The sequence below is a fragment of the Corylus avellana genome, chromosome ca6, assembly GCF_901000735.1.
Source record: "Corylus avellana chromosome ca6, CavTom2PMs-1.0".
NCBI classification, from domain to species: domain Eukaryota; kingdom Viridiplantae; phylum Streptophyta; class Magnoliopsida; order Fagales; family Betulaceae; genus Corylus; species Corylus avellana.
In genome coordinates, this window is record NC_081546.1 from 2620297 (window position 1) to 2639987 (window position 19691).

General features: G+C 35.5%; 2 protein-coding genes and 1 pseudogene across 3 annotated transcripts; all 3 read right to left on the bottom strand.

Moving 5' to 3' along the window:
• Positions 1-250: 250 nt before the first annotated feature.
• LOC132184308 (TOM1-like protein 4) lies at positions 251-7552 on the bottom strand. 2 transcript variants are annotated; one of them, XM_059597889.1, is made up of 10 exons: positions 7397-7552; positions 6684-6823; positions 5634-5712; positions 5253-5351; positions 5003-5116; positions 3470-3615; positions 2158-2239; positions 1555-1640; positions 1285-1476; positions 251-1137 (listed from the first exon to the last, which is right to left on the bottom strand). In XM_059597889.1, the coding sequence occupies exons 2-10, from the start codon at positions 6791-6793 to the stop codon at positions 495-497; spliced, it is 1551 nt and encodes a 516-aa protein (XP_059453872.1). In that variant the 5' UTR covers positions 6794-6823; positions 7397-7552; the 3' UTR covers positions 251-494. The 2 variants fall into 2 exon arrangements, with proteins under 2 accessions (XP_059453872.1, XP_059453873.1); XM_059597890.1 differs by having other exon boundaries at positions 6684-6838.
• A 2917-nt stretch (positions 7553-10469) lies between these two features.
• Positions 10470-10631, bottom strand: LOC132185996 (U2 spliceosomal RNA; annotated as a pseudogene).
• An 817-nt stretch (positions 10632-11448) lies between these two features.
• Positions 11449-13345, bottom strand: LOC132184264 (uncharacterized). Its single transcript, XM_059597827.1, has 2 exons — positions 12372-13345; positions 11449-11738 (listed from the first exon to the last, which is right to left on the bottom strand). Exons 1-2 carry the CDS (start codon positions 13151-13153, stop codon positions 11669-11671), a joined length of 852 nt encoding a protein of 283 aa, XP_059453810.1. The 5' UTR covers positions 13154-13345; the 3' UTR covers positions 11449-11668.
• Positions 13346-19691: the final 6346 nt, after the last annotated feature.

A 19691-nucleotide genomic window follows, 5' to 3' on the forward strand; every position in this document is an offset into this window, starting at 1 on the left:
ATGAAATTTAATATGTATTTTAAGTTGAAGGAAAACATGCTATCCAACCGTCAATTTATTTAAACATTAATTCAATTAATAGGTGTAAATCTCCAAAAAGCAATTCCAATTGTAGTTAAAACGTAATCTAACATATATATGTATGTATGTTTTGTGTGTGCGTGTGTGTGTATTGAAAATAAATTCGGATAGTGGAAATTTGAATATACAAGTATACAACCCCCAACATATGTTCAAAAAGGAAAAAAAGTATAAAAAGACACTGAATACATGAGCCACTAAAGAAAAAATAGAACAAATAGGGTACATCAATATACTGGGATATATGCAATAACAGTTCATCTAGAAATAATCCTGCTAAACGTCATAGGCAAACCATAAGCCAAAGTCCCTAACAAGAAGTGTTCAACATGAAGTAATCTCGTAATCTGATGCAGACCTGAAAAAATAACAATATTCATAAGCTGTACCAACACAATGCACACTCAAATCACTCAAAATGAGCGATTGGGTTTGGTGGAAGAGGAAGAGGAAGAAGAAGATTTGGCTTTTGCAAAATCAACCAGATCTTTGAAAAGAGCATCTTCTGGTTTCGCTTGCTTGGTTGGGGTAGAAGGATTAAGAGAGAGATTCTGAGTCTGACCCACTAAACTGTCATAAGAGGAACTGGACCCGCTACTTGAATGACCCGCACCACTCGGATAAATTTGATGCTCGAAAAATTGTTGTCTCTGGTTATACCTTTGAGGTGGAGGTGGAAGGCTGCCAGGAGACTGATGAGTATTCCAAGGAGCAGGAGGCAGCTCATCTGCAGATTTGCTTAAGGGAGCTGGTTCATCAGATACAGACCGTCCAGTGAACACAGGCATTGATGCAGTGGGATTAATGAGATGGGTGGGAGGGGGAGAGGAAGAGTGTGTAGGAGGAGTCAATGGTGGGGCGGAAGTTCTGTTAGAATAATCTGGAGGTGAAAAGGATGTTGGTTCTGATGTTTCATGGGATCCTGCAGACTTATAGACATCACCACTGAGATAATCGATCATGCCAGCCTCTGTGGCAATGGGCTTCTTTGATGCGGGCGGAGGAGGAAGAACTGGACTGACTCGCACTGGTTCAGTCTTTGCGTTTGCTGGTTTCCTGCGTAGTGGAAATCAAAGTTACATGCAAATCAATTAAGAATGGCCCCAATTATACACCACATAAGTATGAGCTCAGTAGGTACAGAAGGAAAAGAATGAAGAAGAATGAAATCTAGAAGAGACCCTTCTAAAATAGTCACCTCACCTATGAGCAAGCTGGGCAAAATCATCTTCAGATTCATCATCTTCATGGGTCACATTCATAAGTGGTACAACTGATGTTTCAGTTCCTCTAACTCCTACTGAAGAGGTTCCTTTTGCAATGTCGTCATGCAGACGAATTACACGCTGCAAATTATCATTCAATGCCAATCCCCGACAAAGAAGCTCCTCGTCTCTGAAGGGAAAATACTGTCAGTTAGAGTCATCAGTTCAAATGAAAAAAGAACTACAATTTTTTTGTTCAGATTCTTACGTGGTCTCATTCACAAGAAGCATGACACGCTTTTGGTAGGAACGGCACTGGTCAACAAGGTCAACAATTATTTCTTGCTTCACACCCTGCCATATATCCAGAACCATGAGATCCCATAGATGATTGATGAGTCGGCATGTGTTGTTGTTTTTAGTGCCAACAACTATCCAGAAGCTTCAGACAAGTTTAGTTTGGGAAATACAGAAATGCTCGCTCTCTCTCTCTCAGAGTAAATTGCTTTCTTAGTAATTTTTTCTTTGAATAATATCTCTCCTTTCCACCAAATTACTATTACAGTTTTTTCTTTTTCTGTAAGCAAAATTATTCAAGTGCACATACATAGAGGGAACCACCACCGTGGAAAACACAAATTTTGTTTAAGATCTAGGTTTCTATTGTGGAGGTAGTCCCAAATCTGAGATTCTTGTAGCCACTAAAATTCCAGAGTACTTCACACAAATGTAAAAAGAAAGCATATGCAAAAGCATCTTGCATCTTGGAACAAATAATTAATAAACAAGCAACTAATCAAATATTCAGAAGAGAAATGGCTAAACAAGGACCACTAGCAATCTTCAGCGAAGGAAAAATCAGATATATCACCTCAGGATTACGGGGATCCAAGGCACCAAGCATATCATTTAACACATCAGCTATCCCCTGAGCATTTTGGATCTCTGGCAAGCTGGCGATAAACAAAGTTTAATTTGGATAGAATCTGGCATGTATTAACTAACAATTAACTGGGCCAGTGTGCCCTATATAAACACAAAATAAAAATAAATAAACAGAGATGACAAGTAAAAAAAAAAAAAGAAGGGGGGGGGGGGGTTCTGTTGTACAAATGGCAAAGTGCATGCTTAAATTATCCAAGGGGCGAACTTTGATCTACACAAATGTATCATATGCACCAAGTGCGTCATATATTTTTTTGACTGCAGATGGGGGTCTTAGATTAACATATGTATAGATAGATATTATGTGGAATTGATGACATATTATATACATGCAGGAGAAAAGAAAGCTCATCATCAAACTATGTCATATTTATGGTTTCTTCTGTATAATAAGCCGTTTTAAACTGGTACCTTTACTTGAGCAATTTAAGTCATCTGCTAATGATCTAGTCAATAAAAGTAAACACAAATGGACCAAAAAAAAGGTTTTAACCTGAGTTGTATTGCTTTCCTTTAGTATTCATCAAAAATCTTCTTCTTTTTTTCTAACATTATTAAAGATTTTAAACACAGACGATTAATTTCTTTCAGATTAAACACAGAACATTAATTTCCTTCAGGTGGGCATTATGTCAATGACAGAGATTCACAAATATAAACCATGAATCCATCAAAGACTAGAAATCCAAGGATCACTTCATACAAAATGCGAGGTAGCAAGAAATTTATGGCCACTAGTTTTTCTTTGTTGTGGATTTATTACTTATACCCAAGTTGGTGGTGGATTTAATGGACGTTGGAAAGGTTGTTACAGTAAACACTATAGTAGTATAATTTGGAATGCAATTCCATGCGAACCATTTGGAGGGAAAGGAATGCCAGAACCTCCAATGGATACTGAAATTTATTATGGCCCAGAAGATTTCTTGCATTTTTATTTTATTTTATTTTATTTTTGACATCACCATTTAATTGGATGAAGATACGTGGGAGATTCCATAATTTGTCCCTTCTTTATTTTTTAAGACCTTTCTAATAGCAGAGGCTTATCTTGCATGTCTTTTGTATGCATGGTGGCAGTGCAACAATGCCAGAACTATGGCGATATTCATCCACCAATAAAAATAGACTAATTCGATTTAAGTATCAAGAATTAGATTTAAGTATCAAGAATATTTCTCCATGATAAATAAAAAGAAGCTGAAGAAATGGGACACGGGATATTGCTCAAATAGTACCTGAGGCCAGAAGCATCAGCCTGTAGAGAGGCTTGAATAGCAGCATCATCAAATGCTGAAGTGTGATGAACTATTGGCTGTGTTTGGGGTGGAGTAAACAATGGTACACTGTTCTCTTCACGGGGTGGAAATTCAACTCCAGCAGACTGCCAATTACCAAATTGGAGTAAATTAAAGAAAGAATACAGATTGAAGGATAGGCAAAACAAAAAAAAAAATTGGCGTAAATCAAAGCAGCAACCCAATGTGTACTAGGTTTCAAGAAGGAATAAATCAAAAATTCAGGTAACCAGCCAAAGCTCATGATACAATCGAATATTAAAATTTAGCACAAAAGAAAGAAACAACCAGTCAAAGTTCATGATCTAATCAACTAATACAATTTAGCATGAAAGAAAGAAACAACCAACCAAAACTCATGGTACTTGTCAGCAACAACTCTGAAACTCACTTCCAAAACTGCAATTATGGCTTTCATTCTGGCAGAAGATGTCCATACATCTCTAATATGGGAAGAGAGTGGAAATATATTCCATAATGGACTAAGAATTGAAAACCTAGGTCTCAAACAGCTACTGCTGCATGTCAAAATGACTGCAGAAACCTGAAACAGAATAAATACCTACTTTGTATAAATGGTTATCTTTACTTTTTCCTGATAGTCTAACAGGTGAATAAGGCATCCAAGCTCACATGAAGATCTGACCTGTTCGACCCAGTTTCATGGGTAAAACCTCCCAGCAGAACATTCCAACTGACTTCAAAACTAATCATCTATATCACATGTAAAGGAATCCTCTCTTTAGTACATTTCTATTAGTCTCACGAGTCACATGGTTTGACTCTCATCCAAAAACTTCTAAATTTGGAAGAAAAAAAAGTCAAAGGCACCACCTGCATTTCCTAGCCTCTACATACTAGACTGGACATATTCGCCTTTAATGTTCAGAAATATAATTTCATTTGATTATGTCATAAAATAAAGATTTTTTTAAAAAAAAAAAATTATTGGTAAGTTATACATGAACTCAGTGGGTCTTGAATCCACAAACTTACCCTCTATCCTGTTCTTATAGAGAGAGGAGATGTCACTTAAGCTAGATTTTAAAATATAGATTATTTTTTCACTTTGATACATAAAGCATACAAATCAAGTGTCCAACATTTTTCTAAAGACATGTTGCAAGTTATACAAGGCAAAAAGCATTCCCTTCTATAGCGATGTGTCTGGTTGGACGTAATTGTGTTTTCTTCGAACATGTAAAGCCTTTGTAGCTTTATACTCAAATTGTATTTTTCATCGTTTAACGGTTTGCTTATATGTTATTCTACTTGCTGAGGATTCAGAACAAAGAGCTTGTATGGTAGTATACCTCTCTAGCAGACCCAAAGGGCAAAAATGACAGGACATGAACTTAAAAATATGCACTTCACTTCAATCAAGCGTGCTCTTGCGCTTTATGTACAACTGAAGCTTGCAATATATACATACGAGATTGACAAAAAATCAATACGATATGATGAAGCAATCACCTTCAGTTCATTATATGCTGCATAGTACTGGGGATACCTTCCTCTTGGTCCACCAAAAGCTTCTTGCCATGTATCTATTAAAATTAGTATTTTCTCCCTCACATTCAAGTCTGGCTGCAAAATTGAATTAGAAAAACAGTGAACAAGCGTCCTAGACTACAGGGGGTGAGGGTATTGAGTAACATGTCAGCAACATATAGGAAAAACAGAAGGAAAATATAAATCACCAGACAGGAGAATTATTGTGCACCTTCTTCTTCACTATCTTAACCATTTCGTGTAAGATGTCACGCTCAATGATATGTTGAAATATATTCTCCCCACAATTTTTACTGACAGTCTCCAATGCCTAGCTCAGAACATCCAAATACAAAGCATCAACGTTAGGTGCAATATGAAACATCAATGTTAGGTGATACTGGTTCATTGTTATCTTGCACATAGCACAGCATACAATTATCGCAAACTAATCAACATGTTTGACACCAACATGTTGGCACTGCAGGCATATACCAATTAGACAGTGACTTTAGATCCACTTAGTTACCCTAATCTTGCAAATTTTATTAATCAAAATAATCAAGCAAAAATCAATGTCTAAAAAGTCTGGAAGAAAAGAAAAAATACTAACAAAAAGAGCCAGAAGTTGTATCTTCGGATTTTTACTGCCTAGGCGCTTCTTGAGTATCTTCAAGGCATCTTTTGCTTGCCTGCAATTCTCAATCACATTTGAGAGAATTAATGGAAATGAGCGCAATGTTACCATAAGCTGTGGAAAAAGAGTATTGCAAAAACAAAATCATGATGATGGCTTCAAATAATTGATAGTGGAGCTCCAAAATTGAAGAATGGAAAAAATTCAGTCCACTAAAAAATTAACAGATATCACATTTAAACATTTGACAGAATCAATCACTAATGAAACACAACTTCCTTTGGTAAAGTTGCCAATTCACCCTGCATTAGAGTAAATAAACAACTTACTACTGCCAAGGTCAGTTTTAACCTAGTGAAGCACCAATATTCACCCTAAATCTCCTGCATACATGAGTTTCCATTAACTGCAGAAGCACATGCTAAAGCAGACGCATTTAAGTTTTCGTTGCATGAGTTTCAATGGCCTTACACAAAGATCTATAAAGTACAGGAAAAGAGCCGGGCATTGAAACAAATGATTAGAGAGAGAGAGAGAGAGAGAGAGATCTTTAATGACAACTGGTGATTTGTTGATGTTCCACGCCAATAATATTCCATGGTCTAAAACTTCTTCTAAAATTGTTCGTCTGTTTCAATGGCCTTAACACAAAGATCTATAACGTATTCAGGAAAAGAGGCAGGCATTGAAACAAATGATTAGAGAGAGAGGGGGGTCTTTAATGACAACTGGTGTTTTCTTGATGTTCCATACCAATAATATTTCATGGTCTAAAACTTCCTCTAAAATTGTTCGCCTGTTGAACAAAATCAAGCTATCTTTTTTCTTTTTTTTTTGTTTCTGAGCACAAAATCAATCTATCTACACACTGTCTATAATATATAGCATTGCCAAGTAGGCAATTCATTTTAAGCAAGCACTCAATTACAAAAACAACATTCATGCTTTATAAAAATCAACCTATCCTGAATTTGCAAAAGGAGTTACCGATAAAAAATAAAAACTCAGAAGGGAAACGAATAATACCCAGGATCTATGTTAATAATATCACACAACTCGATGTTTATGGCCCAGTCCGGACCAATCAGCATATCGCTCGTTGCCCTCTCAGCACAGGCTGCAGCATCAGTAGCCATCTCCAGAAAAGTCCTTTATCCTCCAAATTCCTAAGAACACAAACCCTCCACGAGTTCAATCACATAAGTCAATCCATTACACAAATTTTAAGTAGCTCAACCTAATCAACTCAGTCCACAACCCTTTATTGCTAATTGTCTATAGTCACAATTTTTCTCGGTCCTCTAATTCACAATGAACCCACAATTAAAAAGAAAAAAAAACAAGCAGATCACAATTTGATGCTATTACATCAATTATACACGAATATGACCAAGATAAAGAGAGAACTATGAATCACCCAGATGATAATTGACGCCAAAGACCTGTTTTTTATCATAGGAAAATAAAACCCCGCAAATATCACAATAAAAAACAAAAACCCAAATCGATTAGAGCACAACAAGCTCGGATCATCGACAAATTACAATTAAAACCAGAACTCATATATCTGCTCCAAACAGAAAACCCAAGAGAATTTGAACCCATAAGCCAAAATTCAATTATCTGATTACCCAGATTCAAAATATAAACCCCCACAGTTCACATTAAGATCAAAAGGAAACGATGGAATCAGAAACAAAATCTGGAAGAGTCAGCTCTGGGATCTTAGGGGAGCTTACCTGTCAAAGCCCACAATAAATGAGAAAATCAAAAGAGATTGGAACGATGTGTATATGCAGAATGGGTCTAGAAGAGAGAGAGAGAGAGAGAATTTGAGGAGTGGTTTTATCGTGCCTTTTTTCTTCTTGGGTAGTGGGTTCGTTTGTTTGCACTGTTTGGTTGGTGGTGTTTTCTTCGCGTCAGCGCCTACTGTTTATAATTAGAATACACGTTCAGAAGTTTAGACCCATCGAACCACCTTGGACTTTCTATTTCCCACAATTTTTGTTTTTTTGATAAGCGCTTTCTACCTTTCACATTTCAAAGACTAATCTTAATGCTATTTTTATTTTATAATCGTCCAATAATGTTTATAATTGATACTTCAAATTAATCATTAATCTTTTTAATTAATCAATAATTAATTCAAAAGTTAGTTGAAAGTGTAATCGATCTTATTTTATGGATATTAAATAAAATTATAGTAAGAGTAAGCAATTTCACAAATCTCTATTGAGACGAGGTTTGCTTATAAAGCGTGATAAGGCAGGTGTTACTTAACATAGAGACATTTTGATGAAAACTACCTTCAATTTTACTCTTATCCTTATCTAAAAATAGGAATGATTATTATTAAAAATACAATAAATTAGATTAATGGAATCACCATTCGTATTCATTCATTTGATAACGAACAAATTTCCTAAGTAAAATAAAATCATATTTCAACCAAATTTTTTAAAATACCATTATTTTATAACACATGAATAACATTCTTTATCCTCCTAATTGGCTACACCCCCAACAAACATGAGAGTTGCCGAACCATCCAATTTGGTAGCTGTAGCCACTAGATCGGATTACATCGCCATCCACTCTCATGCCCAACCCACTAGACATCTTCTTAAATTACTTATAAAGTCTTATTTAAAAAAAGAAAATCAATCCAAAATTTAACAACCATGAATCTCTATATACCTTGAGCAGCACTCTGTATCTGCCACCGCCGACTAAATGACCACCAGTTATGATATTATTGGGAGAAAAAAAAAATAAATAAGGTTTCTCATTATTTATTTAAATAGCAATCCATATTTCTTATTTTGACCTTTCTTCATGGGTGGGGAAGTAATCTTGAGCCGTCCAACCGCGTATTCATGGGGGACCGACCGGGGCCCACCGTAAGGTCTATGTGGGAACTGGTGGAATTGGCTTTTACCTTTTGTGCTGTATTATGAGCTCATTGGGAAAAGTCAATGAACCCAACTCGGGCCGGATGGGTTGACTGGGTCCGATCCGATTCCTCTAATCTGGTCCAATGTACTTCAATTGCAAATGTAGAAATTAGAATCTAGAAACTTTTTGTCGTTATAGCCGTCGTTCCTACGTTGGATTGAATGAAACCGAGGACCAGCAACGGGAAAGGCCTGCCGCCTACACATACCGTTAAACTTGAAAAAGGTCTAGCAGGACAATCTAGTCAAATGGAAAATTGTGAAAATTCTAGAAACATTCTTTGAATTAAATGAGAATGATACTCCCATATACACTTGGACGGTCAACTTTTGACACGAACTTGATACGAATTTTATATAAAACTAAAGGATTATGATTAAGGAGTTCGATATATTTAATTAAATAGATCGGATTAAGGTTAACTTATATAATCTTATACTTATAACTCGACACGATTCGAACCCGACACGCAATATTGTGTATGACAATTTTTGATAGACATGCAAACCTAATACAAAATTAGAGGGTTAGAACTAAAGAATTTAATTTGACCCGTTTAATTAAATGAGTCGGGTTATAATTAACTTATATAGTTTTATATCCTTATCTAGACACGACTCAAACGGTCAAACCCAACACATGAATACAAATTGCCATCTCTAATATATGTATCTATAAATATATGTATTTTATTTTTTTTATAAGAAAGATCAATATTTATGTTGGATTCGGAGTTTTGGATGGAATTAAAAGACTAATATTCATGCTGATTTTACATATTTTTATATCTAAAGTTGAATAATTACCATCATCACAAGGAAAATTCGCAATAAGTTTATTGGAAAATTTGGAGAGAATCTCTGACTAGTGAGATATACGGATATACCCGAGGCAGGGAATCATTATAATTGAGAAGAAAAATTGAAATTGATGTAAAATATTTCTCAACTCGTTCGTGAAAATTATATAACAAATTTCCATCAAAGAAAATACGTCCCCATGACATGTGGCCAATTTTGATTGAACGTGGTTGTTCCGTGTCAAAGGTGCCTATAGACTTCCCTACATGGGATTTCAAACGTAAGCCTTGTTTTGACTTTTGATCATAATAAATAACAAAATAATAAAAATGATAATGATAATTATCTCTAACATTTGTTGCCCAATCTTTGCTGAGCCCACCAAAGTGGGTTGGCTTTTCACTTCTTTTTTTTCTTCCCCTTTTATTGTATGGTTGGGCAATGGGCATCGTCACTTCTGCTGCTTAGCTTGACAGCTGCGTGCTCCCACTGTCCCACATAATTATTGTTAGCTTCAAAACAATCCATTCCTTCCCATTGACTTTATTTTTTGGGACAAAACAAAATAAAAGATGCTTAAATTAGATGTGGAAGGAGAGACAATGGCGTGCAGGAATTGAAGCTGTGGTACTGCTTTAGAAGAGACCCAAAACCAGGCTTTCTTCCTTCCTCTAACCTCATTCTTTCAATAGTAATTCAAGAGTCAAGACATATATTTCAACACACATAATATTCTAGTAATGTTACAAGTTCTTCTTCTTGTGTTTTTCTTAAGTCCCTTTGAGAATGATATAACTATTAAAATCATCATTGAACTTATAATTAATCATTATTAAGTTTTGATCAAATAATAATTTTAATAACCACATTATTTTTTGAGAGCCTCAAGAAAGACGCCAAAACCTACTAAGAAAATCAAGCAAAGCAAGGCCTGTCTATGGGCCGAGTGATGATACATCTAAATACTTTTCATTGACTGATTGACATATTTACTAATCCCAAACCCAATAGGCTTGGAACCACCAGAGCCAAGCTTGAGGCCGTCCAAACCCGGCAATGATGATCCGTACACTAAAATCTACATACGCTCAAGTGCCGCCCAGTAGCAAGCTACTGTTGTGGGCACTCTCCCGGGAAAAATAAATTTAATATCATTTGGCCCATTGGGCCACGTATCAGATACTACACTTGATCTTAGCCGAAAGGCCGAGAAAGATATGCTTGACCCTATACACTTGGTTCTGGTTTAAATGTTTCAGTTTCAGTTTCTCTTCTTCTCGCTTCCACGATGTGGGACTTGCGGTTCTGCTATATCTTTGTGGCCGTGGTAATTAATAGCACTGTTTGATTGGCATCTACATTCTTTCGTTTTGTTCTACCTACTGGTACCTTCATATGAAAAGGGAACACAGCTAGAACCCCCAGGATCTAATCATAGTTATTCCATTTTGTTCAGAGAGAGAAGCTATTTGCAAGTAGGCGTGAGGAATAGTGAATTCATCAGGTTACCAGAAGGAATGGGTGGGCGTCATTGAGGATGTCATGTGTTCAAGAAAAATATCCAAAGGCTTGAAAGGAGCCACATTACCATCACTAGACATTAATTTTTTTTTTAATGTTAATGTCAACGACCTTAACTACTCCTCTGAAAAACTCTGGCTCCCTCTGAAAAACTATTTGAGATCTTTTCTAATTGCTGTTTAAGCTAATAAAAGGTTGATTAATTATTTAATTAATATTTTAGCACTTCTCCTCATGTGTGACTCAAACTTTCTCTTATTAAACGAATGATGAAGATAAGATTTGAACCCAAAACCTTATCTTTGATACTATGTTACCCTCACAATGACTAATCAATCTACCTCTACTGCCGAAGCTAAAATCACCAAAAGCAAGAATAGTTTTAAGTTTTTGATTGTAATGCTATGCTGAAAGATTACTCATCAAGTTCTGTTAATCACAAGAATGGAAGCCCTCAATAACTATTTGAACTTGAACTCATCAGAGACAGTTGAAGAACAAATTAAGAAGCCCTATAACCAAAACCAACACTCGTCGCTTTACAATATAAGGAAACAGAAAAAAGGAGAAAAAGATACACACTTCGAAATTCTGTTGAGAATATAATTAATTATACCAAGTTGCAAGCTTTTGTTGTGATAATCTTGTATACTCCCTCCACTGTACCTAAACATTATTGCAGTGAAAACTACATGGATATTCATATATTGAACTCCTATTTGTCTTCCATGCAGCTCAATTACTCTGCATCTGGATTTTGCTTTTCTTGGTGCGAAAGAAGGACCAGCAACCACCACTCCCATCCCTGCATTACATTCAAGCACATAAATGTCAGCTTTATGAGTTGAGTGGAGTGGAGTTCCAAAATCTTATATTATAATCCCATTAAAAAAACTCTCTAAAGAATAAATTATCTCCCCAACAGATGTGGCTCCTACTACCTACCTGAGTTTTCAAACCAATATTTGTAAGTAATGGGGGTCCACATTATTTACAAATTTCGCAAAATTCCAAACCCGACAAGCTTTATCAGCTTTGAATGCTTATCGACTAAACCATCATCCCGGAACCTTTTCTATGATTTGAATTATGCGGTGAATTATGGGTTTGGCCAGAGCAGAATCTAACTGATTGATCAGAGTTACAAGTTGTTCTACTGACAGACATGGAATTCTTTAAACAATATTTTCAAATAAACTTGAATTTGCAAAAAGCATAAGCAATTGATCATTTATTTTTTTCTGCAAAGTACGTTCAATGAGAGATAAAAACAGGATTCCTCTGCTTTTCTTTAAGCTCCAAAATTCAAAGCCTTTGATGGTAGCATTTTTGGGGCAATCTATTAGAAAAGTATATTAATTCAAGACATTAATGGCTAGTAGATGTTACTGAAACATAAATTAGTGTTAAAAGTTTTGAGTTGTAAAATGTAAAATACCTGCTGTTGCTGCTTCTGCTTCTGATGCTGCTGCTTCTGCTACTGCTGCTGCCGCTGCTTTTCATGCTTCCACTGTTGCTACTCGACCCACCACTTTCACTCTCTCCGGACACCGAAAACCTCTTCTTCCACCACTCCTTATCTACAGAACCCTTTACAGATCCATCCATTACCGGAGACTTGGGGGAAACTTTTGCACTTGAATTTGTCACCGACTGATCATTTTTCTGCTTACTCTTCCTAGACCCTAAAGACAACGGAAAGCCCATCTTAAGGTAAAGCCCACCACCATCTATGCCTCCGGTACTTCTTCTCGCTTGCACCCTCTTATCACTCATCTTCTTGCTGCTCTCCCTCCTATACAAAGGCCTCTCTTCCGGCACAGTTTCTTGTCGGGCTTCAACGAAGGGCTGCTCGACAAGATCCTTCAGCGAAAGCTCGTAGCAGGCCTCCGGCATGTTCCGTACCATGTCCATGAGCTCCTTCTGGCCTCTGACAATGGCTTGGGTTCTCGATGTTGGAGAGAGGCTACGGTAGTGGTTCGCCGCCCGGTGCTGAGGGCTTCTGGGCGGACTTGTTGTCCACAAAGGCGGCGAGCAAATGCCGGAGTCATCGATCGCCTTCATTTCTGGTGCCAATCGCACTTCCATGCCATTCCCATTCCAGCTATTGTATTTTGAGTAGTTTTGGGCGGTTTTTCGAGCCCGGGAACCATAGCTGCGGGCTTCATAACCGCCGTAACTGTCACTCAAAGAACTAGTACGATTGCCAGGATCAAGCATGGCTTTTTCTGGGAAAACTGAGGGGGAAGAAATGGGAGACACAGAGAGAGAGAGAGAGAGAGAGAGAGCGAGAAGGGTACGTGTGCGTTTGTGGTTTCTGTGGGGGAGAGGTAGGTTGAGGGGAAATTATCATCACCGACCCTTATGGACCTTATGGTCTTCTTGTCATTTTCTTGGCAACTAAGCTTTTAATTAGGCTCTCACGGGAAGCTTTTAGGCTCATAAAAGTCAAGAAGTTCTAGATGAAGCAGATGGACGGCCATCTCTTTCTCATCCTTTTTTTTCTTTTTTCTTTTTTCTTTTTTCTGTCTTTTGAGGAATGAGGAGCTTTGGCTTTTGTCTTCTTTTTATGCGGAAGGAAAAGGCTAGCATGTCCCCCTCCACGCTGCGACTTTTCTGCAAAGGCCAAAATATCTTATTGCGTGTCCCACGGGAGGTTGTTAAATACTTAATTATTTGTTTTAATATGTATTAGGTCGCTTTTAAGTTTTAAACACAGAAAGATAATACAAAAGTTTGTGGGATTTTGGGATCCCATGGTTGTTCATTATACTGTCCCTGTACTCTTCTCTTCATTCCTTAAAGATCTTTACTTGGGTGTTACAAAACTTCATGCCCAAGTGATAACTTTTCCTGTTTTCAAAAAAAATAATTTGACTGGAATTATTACCACATAGAGGATGCAGTAAGAAGTGAATAATAGGGACCATTTCATCATTTTAGATGATGCCCTGGGTGACAATCATGGTTGGGTTGCCGTCGCAGTTACGTGTCAGGAGTTTGTGAATTGTGAGTATGAGTGTAGCCTTTAAGAAGAAAACGACGCACTGTTAAAACTAGTGGTGGAAAAGCAAACCCACTGCTGAAAAGTATAATCCTAGTGAAGTGAAGTTACTGATTTAGACTTGGTTGAAGTAGAAGTGAAGTTCAGTGAGGTCCACTTGTCTTTGAAGTGGGTTGCTTGATTGTTTGATTTTATTTTTTTATTTTTTTTCTAATTTAAGAGAGGAAAGGGTTATCATTGAGGTTTTTTTTTCTCATTATTGATCCGAATAAAAGACAAAATAAGTGATCAATTGAAAATACTTTCAGATGCAAGGTGAAAAGCGACCTAAAGTCCGGTGAAAGTTGTTGCAATAATTCAAAAGATAGAGGTTTAAGTTTTAAATAATATGGTATAATTTGAATCATTCATTTAAATTGAACAATTGAGATTAAAGTTATTATATAGTGCAATACTCTAAATATTAGGCCCGGTCTCATCCATTTTAGGGATAGAGATGACTCGACTACTCTCAAACATTAGTTAAGAGTGGCCAAATCACTTTCAGAACAGTTATAAGAAATTGTGGAAGACAAGTAGTGACAATGCAGTAGTGGGGATGGTAATAAAGTTGGTGAGAGTAGTAGTTACAGTTGAAAAGATAGACGTTTAAGTTTTAAATAACGTGGTATAATTTGAATCATTCATTTAAAATGAACGGTTGAGATTAAAGTTATTATATAGTGCAATAATTTAAATATTGGGCCCAGTCTCATCCATTCTAGAGATAGAGATGACTCGATTACTCTGAAACATTAGTTAAGAGTGGCCAAGTCACCTCTAGAACAGTTAAAAGAAATTGTGGAAGACAAGTAGTGACAATGCAGCAGTGATGGTGGTAATAAAGTTGATGAGAGTAGTGGCTACAGTTGAAAAGATAGAGGTTTAAATTTTAAATAATGTGGTATAATTTGAATCATTCATTTAAAATGAACGGTTGAGATTAAAATTATTATATAGTGCAATACTCTAAATATTGGGCCCAGTCTCATCAATTCTAGGGATAGAGATGACTCGACCACTCTCAAACATTAGTTAAGAGTGGCCAAGTCACCTTCAGAACAGTTAAAAGAAATTGTGGAAGACAAGTAGTAACAATGCAGCAGTGAGGATGGTAATAAAGTTGGTGAGAGTAGTGGCTACAATTGAAAAGATAGAGGTTTAACTTTCTTCTTATGATATAATTTGAATCATTTATTTAAAATGAACGGTTGAGATTAAAGTTATTATATAGTGCAATACTCTAAATATTGGGCCCGGTCTCATCCATTCTAGGGATAGAGATGACTCGACTACTCTCAAACATTAGTTAAGAGTGGCCAAGTCACTTCCGGAACAGTTAAAATAAATTGTGGAAGACAAATAGTGACAATACAACAGTGAGGGTGGTAAAAAAGTTGGTAAGAGTAGTGGCTACAGTTGAAAAGATGGAAGTTTAAGTGTTAAATAATGTGGTATAATTTGAATCATTCATTTAAAATGAATGGTTGAGATTAAAGTTATTATATAGTGCAATACTCTAAATATTGGGGCCGATCTCATCCATTTTAGGTACAGAGATGACTTGACTACTCTTAAACGTTAGTTAAAAGTGATCAAGTCACCTCTAGAATAGTCAAATAAATGGTGGAAGACAAGCATGGCAACGCAACAGTCAGAAATGAGAATGGTAATAAAGTTGGTGAGAGTGATGGCTAAAGTTAAACAGATAAAGGTTTAAATTTTAAATAACGTGGTATAATTTGAATCGTTCATTTGAAATTGACGGTTGTGATTAAAGTTATTATACAGTGCATTACTCTAAATATTGGGCCCGATCACAATTCTTTTAACAAACTTTGCAACAAGACATGACATTAATTTGTCTCTTAGGAGGACTCGGACGAAATCCAAAAAAACAAAGCACTAAAATTGATCAATCACAGGCTTTTGTAAAGTGGAATCATTCATTAATTTATCAGTGGATTTTTTTTTTTTAAGTGGATTTTGATCCAATTATTTGTGGGGTTAGCGGGGTAAATATTGTTGTACCAATTTACCAAACGATCTATTTTCTCTTTTTTCCTATCATATAGACTAGGGTTTGGTTTTAATTAGCTTTTTTGTTTTGTTTTTTATTTGTTGGTCCCCAATACCTGTCAGATCATTTCCTGTATTATTCCAGCCATCTTTCCAGAATAAACAACATAAACTACAACAGTTCTGCCAATATATTCCTATTCTTTTGACATTATCCTCGTAATAAAACATTAAATATGTAGTTGGAGTATCACCGGCACGCAAATAAGATTCTCTATATTCTAGATAAGGACAAAAATAATTAGCTACAAATTCCATTGAATAGATTGTTGAGTGTCTTCAAACATGTGTATCTCACGTGTGACTTTTAATTAACTTTAACGGCTGAAATCAGTTTTAACTCCGTTAACTTTCTTATCTTCATATCATCTCTTCTTCTCTCAAACTATATACTATGCTCTTCTTATGATTCTATGGATTCCGATTTGTAGTTTCATCTTTCTAATTCTTCTATAAAATACAAATTTATTAAGTCTCGCGGAAGGTCGGTTTTTAAATTAGGATTTCCTTTTTAATTATGTAAGATAAATATTTATTAATGACTAATTTTATCGATTCTCATCAATAATATTGTAAATAATCGCATTTGTATCCGCATGCGCACACCTAACCATGATTATTTAATTTGGATACAGAATTTTGCTTGGGGATTCTTAAAGCTTCATATTATCATATACCTAAAGGAAGGCTCTTCAAGAGTTCAACTAATATCCCTATATATTTTGGTTCCATAAATTAAAAAAACAAAAAATCCAGTGTACATTTAGTAACCCTATATCTAAGAAAAAATAATAAAAAATCATTCTCTTGCTTCTTTATTCTTTTATTTTATTTTATTTTATTTTATTTTATTTTTTTTGTAACAATTTTATTTTATTTTTTACATCTTTGTACCGTGAACAAAAAATTTATCATTAAATTTATAAGACTCCAAATAACTAGGGAGAAATTATATTCAACTTTTTTTTTTTTTTTTCTTCTTCTTTGGGCTTGACTATCGCAGTTCCCACCCATTGTGAAATGTTCGGTTTGAGTCATAGTTACTGGCTGAGAAGGCGAGTCTGTCACCATAACTCCACCAAAGTGCAAATTGGTAAAGCCCTTCTTAGTAACATATGGTTCGCGGACTACTATCGTAAGCGAGTTCGAACCCGTGACCATTAAGAAGAAATGAGGAAAAAATTAAACCTTATCCCCTGCTGCTTAATTTACTAACTCAACTACCAACTTGATCGTAGAAATTATATTCAACTTGAGCCACCAAATGTCTATTGCTTTTCATCTAGAGATTGCAAACTTAAAATGAAAGTTTCCTTGGAGAGCAGTCCAAGTTCATTAGATCAGAACTAATGATAATAATAATAAATAATGTCAGCCTATAAAGATATGGGGGCAACAATATGTACTGCGAGTATCTTATTAGTATTTTTTTTTGTGGTTGAGGATAGTCTACGAGAACTCAAAATTATATTTGTTCACCATACGTTAAGGAGACCAGCCAGCCAGGGTTCGAAAAGTCAAGGAAAATAATGTATTTATTAGGTGTCAAAAATCTGTTACATACAGGTTTTCCACAAGAAATATATATATATATTCATCTAGAAGAGTACGCCCAACGAAAAGACGAGACAAATTAAAAAGTCACGATAATGCTTGGAGCAATGATCTAGAAGACTAGAACTAATGGCTCTTTAGTCCTAGTCGACGTCGATCGTGACAAAAAAAAATAAATAAATAAAATAAGAGGAAAATAATAATATAAAATTAAGAATTTTCTTTGGAGCATTTAGGATGGATCTCTAGTCCTAGTCAACATCATTTTCCATTATTATAAATTAATTGCCAGATTAGATTAGTGTCATTCCTATTCGACTTTAATTTTTCTGAATAGATCATGATTGTCTAGATTTCTTAAAATATTTTATTAAGTGAATTTCTCAAATCTAATCCATATATCTTATTGAACATCTCTACCATCAAGTCAACAGCCATCTTATGGTTCATAAACTTAGAGGCCAAGAATCAATTTGATCGTTGGTTTTCTCTGGCATATATCAGTAGACTTTTTGTTATAGCAATTTGGATAAATGGATAATATTTATAACTAAACAATTTGATCCCACCAATTATGACCAATTGGCGTGCATTTGGTTATAGCAAGCACTTGTCCATGTTACAATGGAGTTCAAAAAACCTCTTAAATTTAATTGCGTTTGGTACAAAACGAAACAAAACCAAAACTTTCAAAGTTTCTATTATAGTAATGAGATAAAAGATGAATTTTAAAATTGTTGAAGGACTTTGAGAATGATAGAAGAAGAGAAAATTTCAATGTGTTTAAAAATTGATTTGAAGTGAGCTATATATGGTGTCAATTTAGAAATTTTAATGTATGTTTATGTATTCTTGAAATTAACAAAAAATAACTATTAAGTCAATTTCCATTAAAACTCGATTATTCCATATTAATAGACACATATATAATTAACGATTATTTAATTATAAGTGTTAAAACTTAAATTATAACTGTCAATAACAATTTCTTAATTTTAACCGTTAAATAAAACTTAATTTAATCGTATAGTTGACTTTACTAATGGTAACACAAATATTTAACAGTTAGATCTACCTTAAAAGCATCATACAATCAAATCAAATAACTAGATTGTATCATTATAATTGTCAAAAATTAACAGTCATGATTTGATCGCTCCAAACTCTGATGCTAAGTACGTTATGAAACACAAAAGAAAAGGGGAGGGAAGATTTGAACTAGTGACCTCCGCTTCATGAGACATGATTCATAGTTGATTGAGCTATTCCTTGAGGACCATACAATGCATACACTTAGGTATTGATTTAAACTAATAATTTGGTGTGAGTTGACATTACAGACGGATTTGAATCCTCTTCAGTCCAAAAGATCTTGGCCATTAACTAGATATTCTTTTTCTCTAAAATAGACTAGAGAAAAGATCTTGGGTATTGATTTAAAGTAATAATTTGGTGTGAGTTGACATTACAGACAGATTCGAATCCTCTTCAGTCAAAAAGATCTTGGTCATTAACTGGATATTCTTTTTCTCTTAAATAGACTAGAGAGGATCCTGTTTCATTACATACGCCTCCATTATTTTCTCTCTTTTCCATATATGACTCCCCTCCTTAAATGGAATAGGATCTTCTCATTTCAAATGTCTTCTATCGTCGCAAACAAAGAACATGGAGACATGTATACATAAAAGTATATTAACTTTGAGAACTTAATCTAGCCGTTATGCACCGTCAAGGTTGAATAAAAACTGCAGCAATGCCTTGGCACCAAAGGGCAGGCCCAAGACCCACTCAATCTTTCTCTCCTCTACTATATATAATGGTCCAGCATTTGAATATTTGAATTTCCAGCCATTTCTTCTTTAACTGTTACATGGGTGTGAGTGCAGCCTCTGTAGTCAACCGTCTTCTGTACAGTCGAACCCACAAGTTCCAAACCCAACCCGGCAGCGCCAGAGCCTTGACCAAAGCAATCCGATCTCACCTCGTAGCGGGTCGTCTCCGAGAAGCCGTTTCTGTTCTCTTTGCTGCTCCAGTACCCGTCTCTTATCCCCTTTACGCGCGTCTCTTCCGAATCTGTTC

Coding starts and splice junctions, on each gene's coding strand:
- LOC132184308 (XM_059597889.1), bottom strand. CDS start 6,793: ATGGCTACTGATGCTGCAGCCTGTGCTGAGAGGGCAACGAGCGATATG. Junction 5,713..6,683: donor ATTATTAACATAGATCCTGG/GTATTATTCGTT, acceptor TGAGAATTGCAG/GCAAGCAAAAGATGCCTTGA. Junction 1,138..1,284: donor TTTGCCCAGCTTGCTCATAG/GTGAGGTGACTA, acceptor TCCACTACGCAG/GAAACCAGCAAACGCAAAGA.
- LOC132184264 (XM_059597827.1), bottom strand. CDS start 13,153: ATGCTTGATCCTGGCAATCGTACTAGTTCTTTGAGTGACAGTTACGGC. Junction 11,739..12,371: donor AGCAGAAGCAGCAACAGCAG/GTATTTTACATT, acceptor AATGTAATGCAG/GGATGGGAGTGGTGGTTGCT.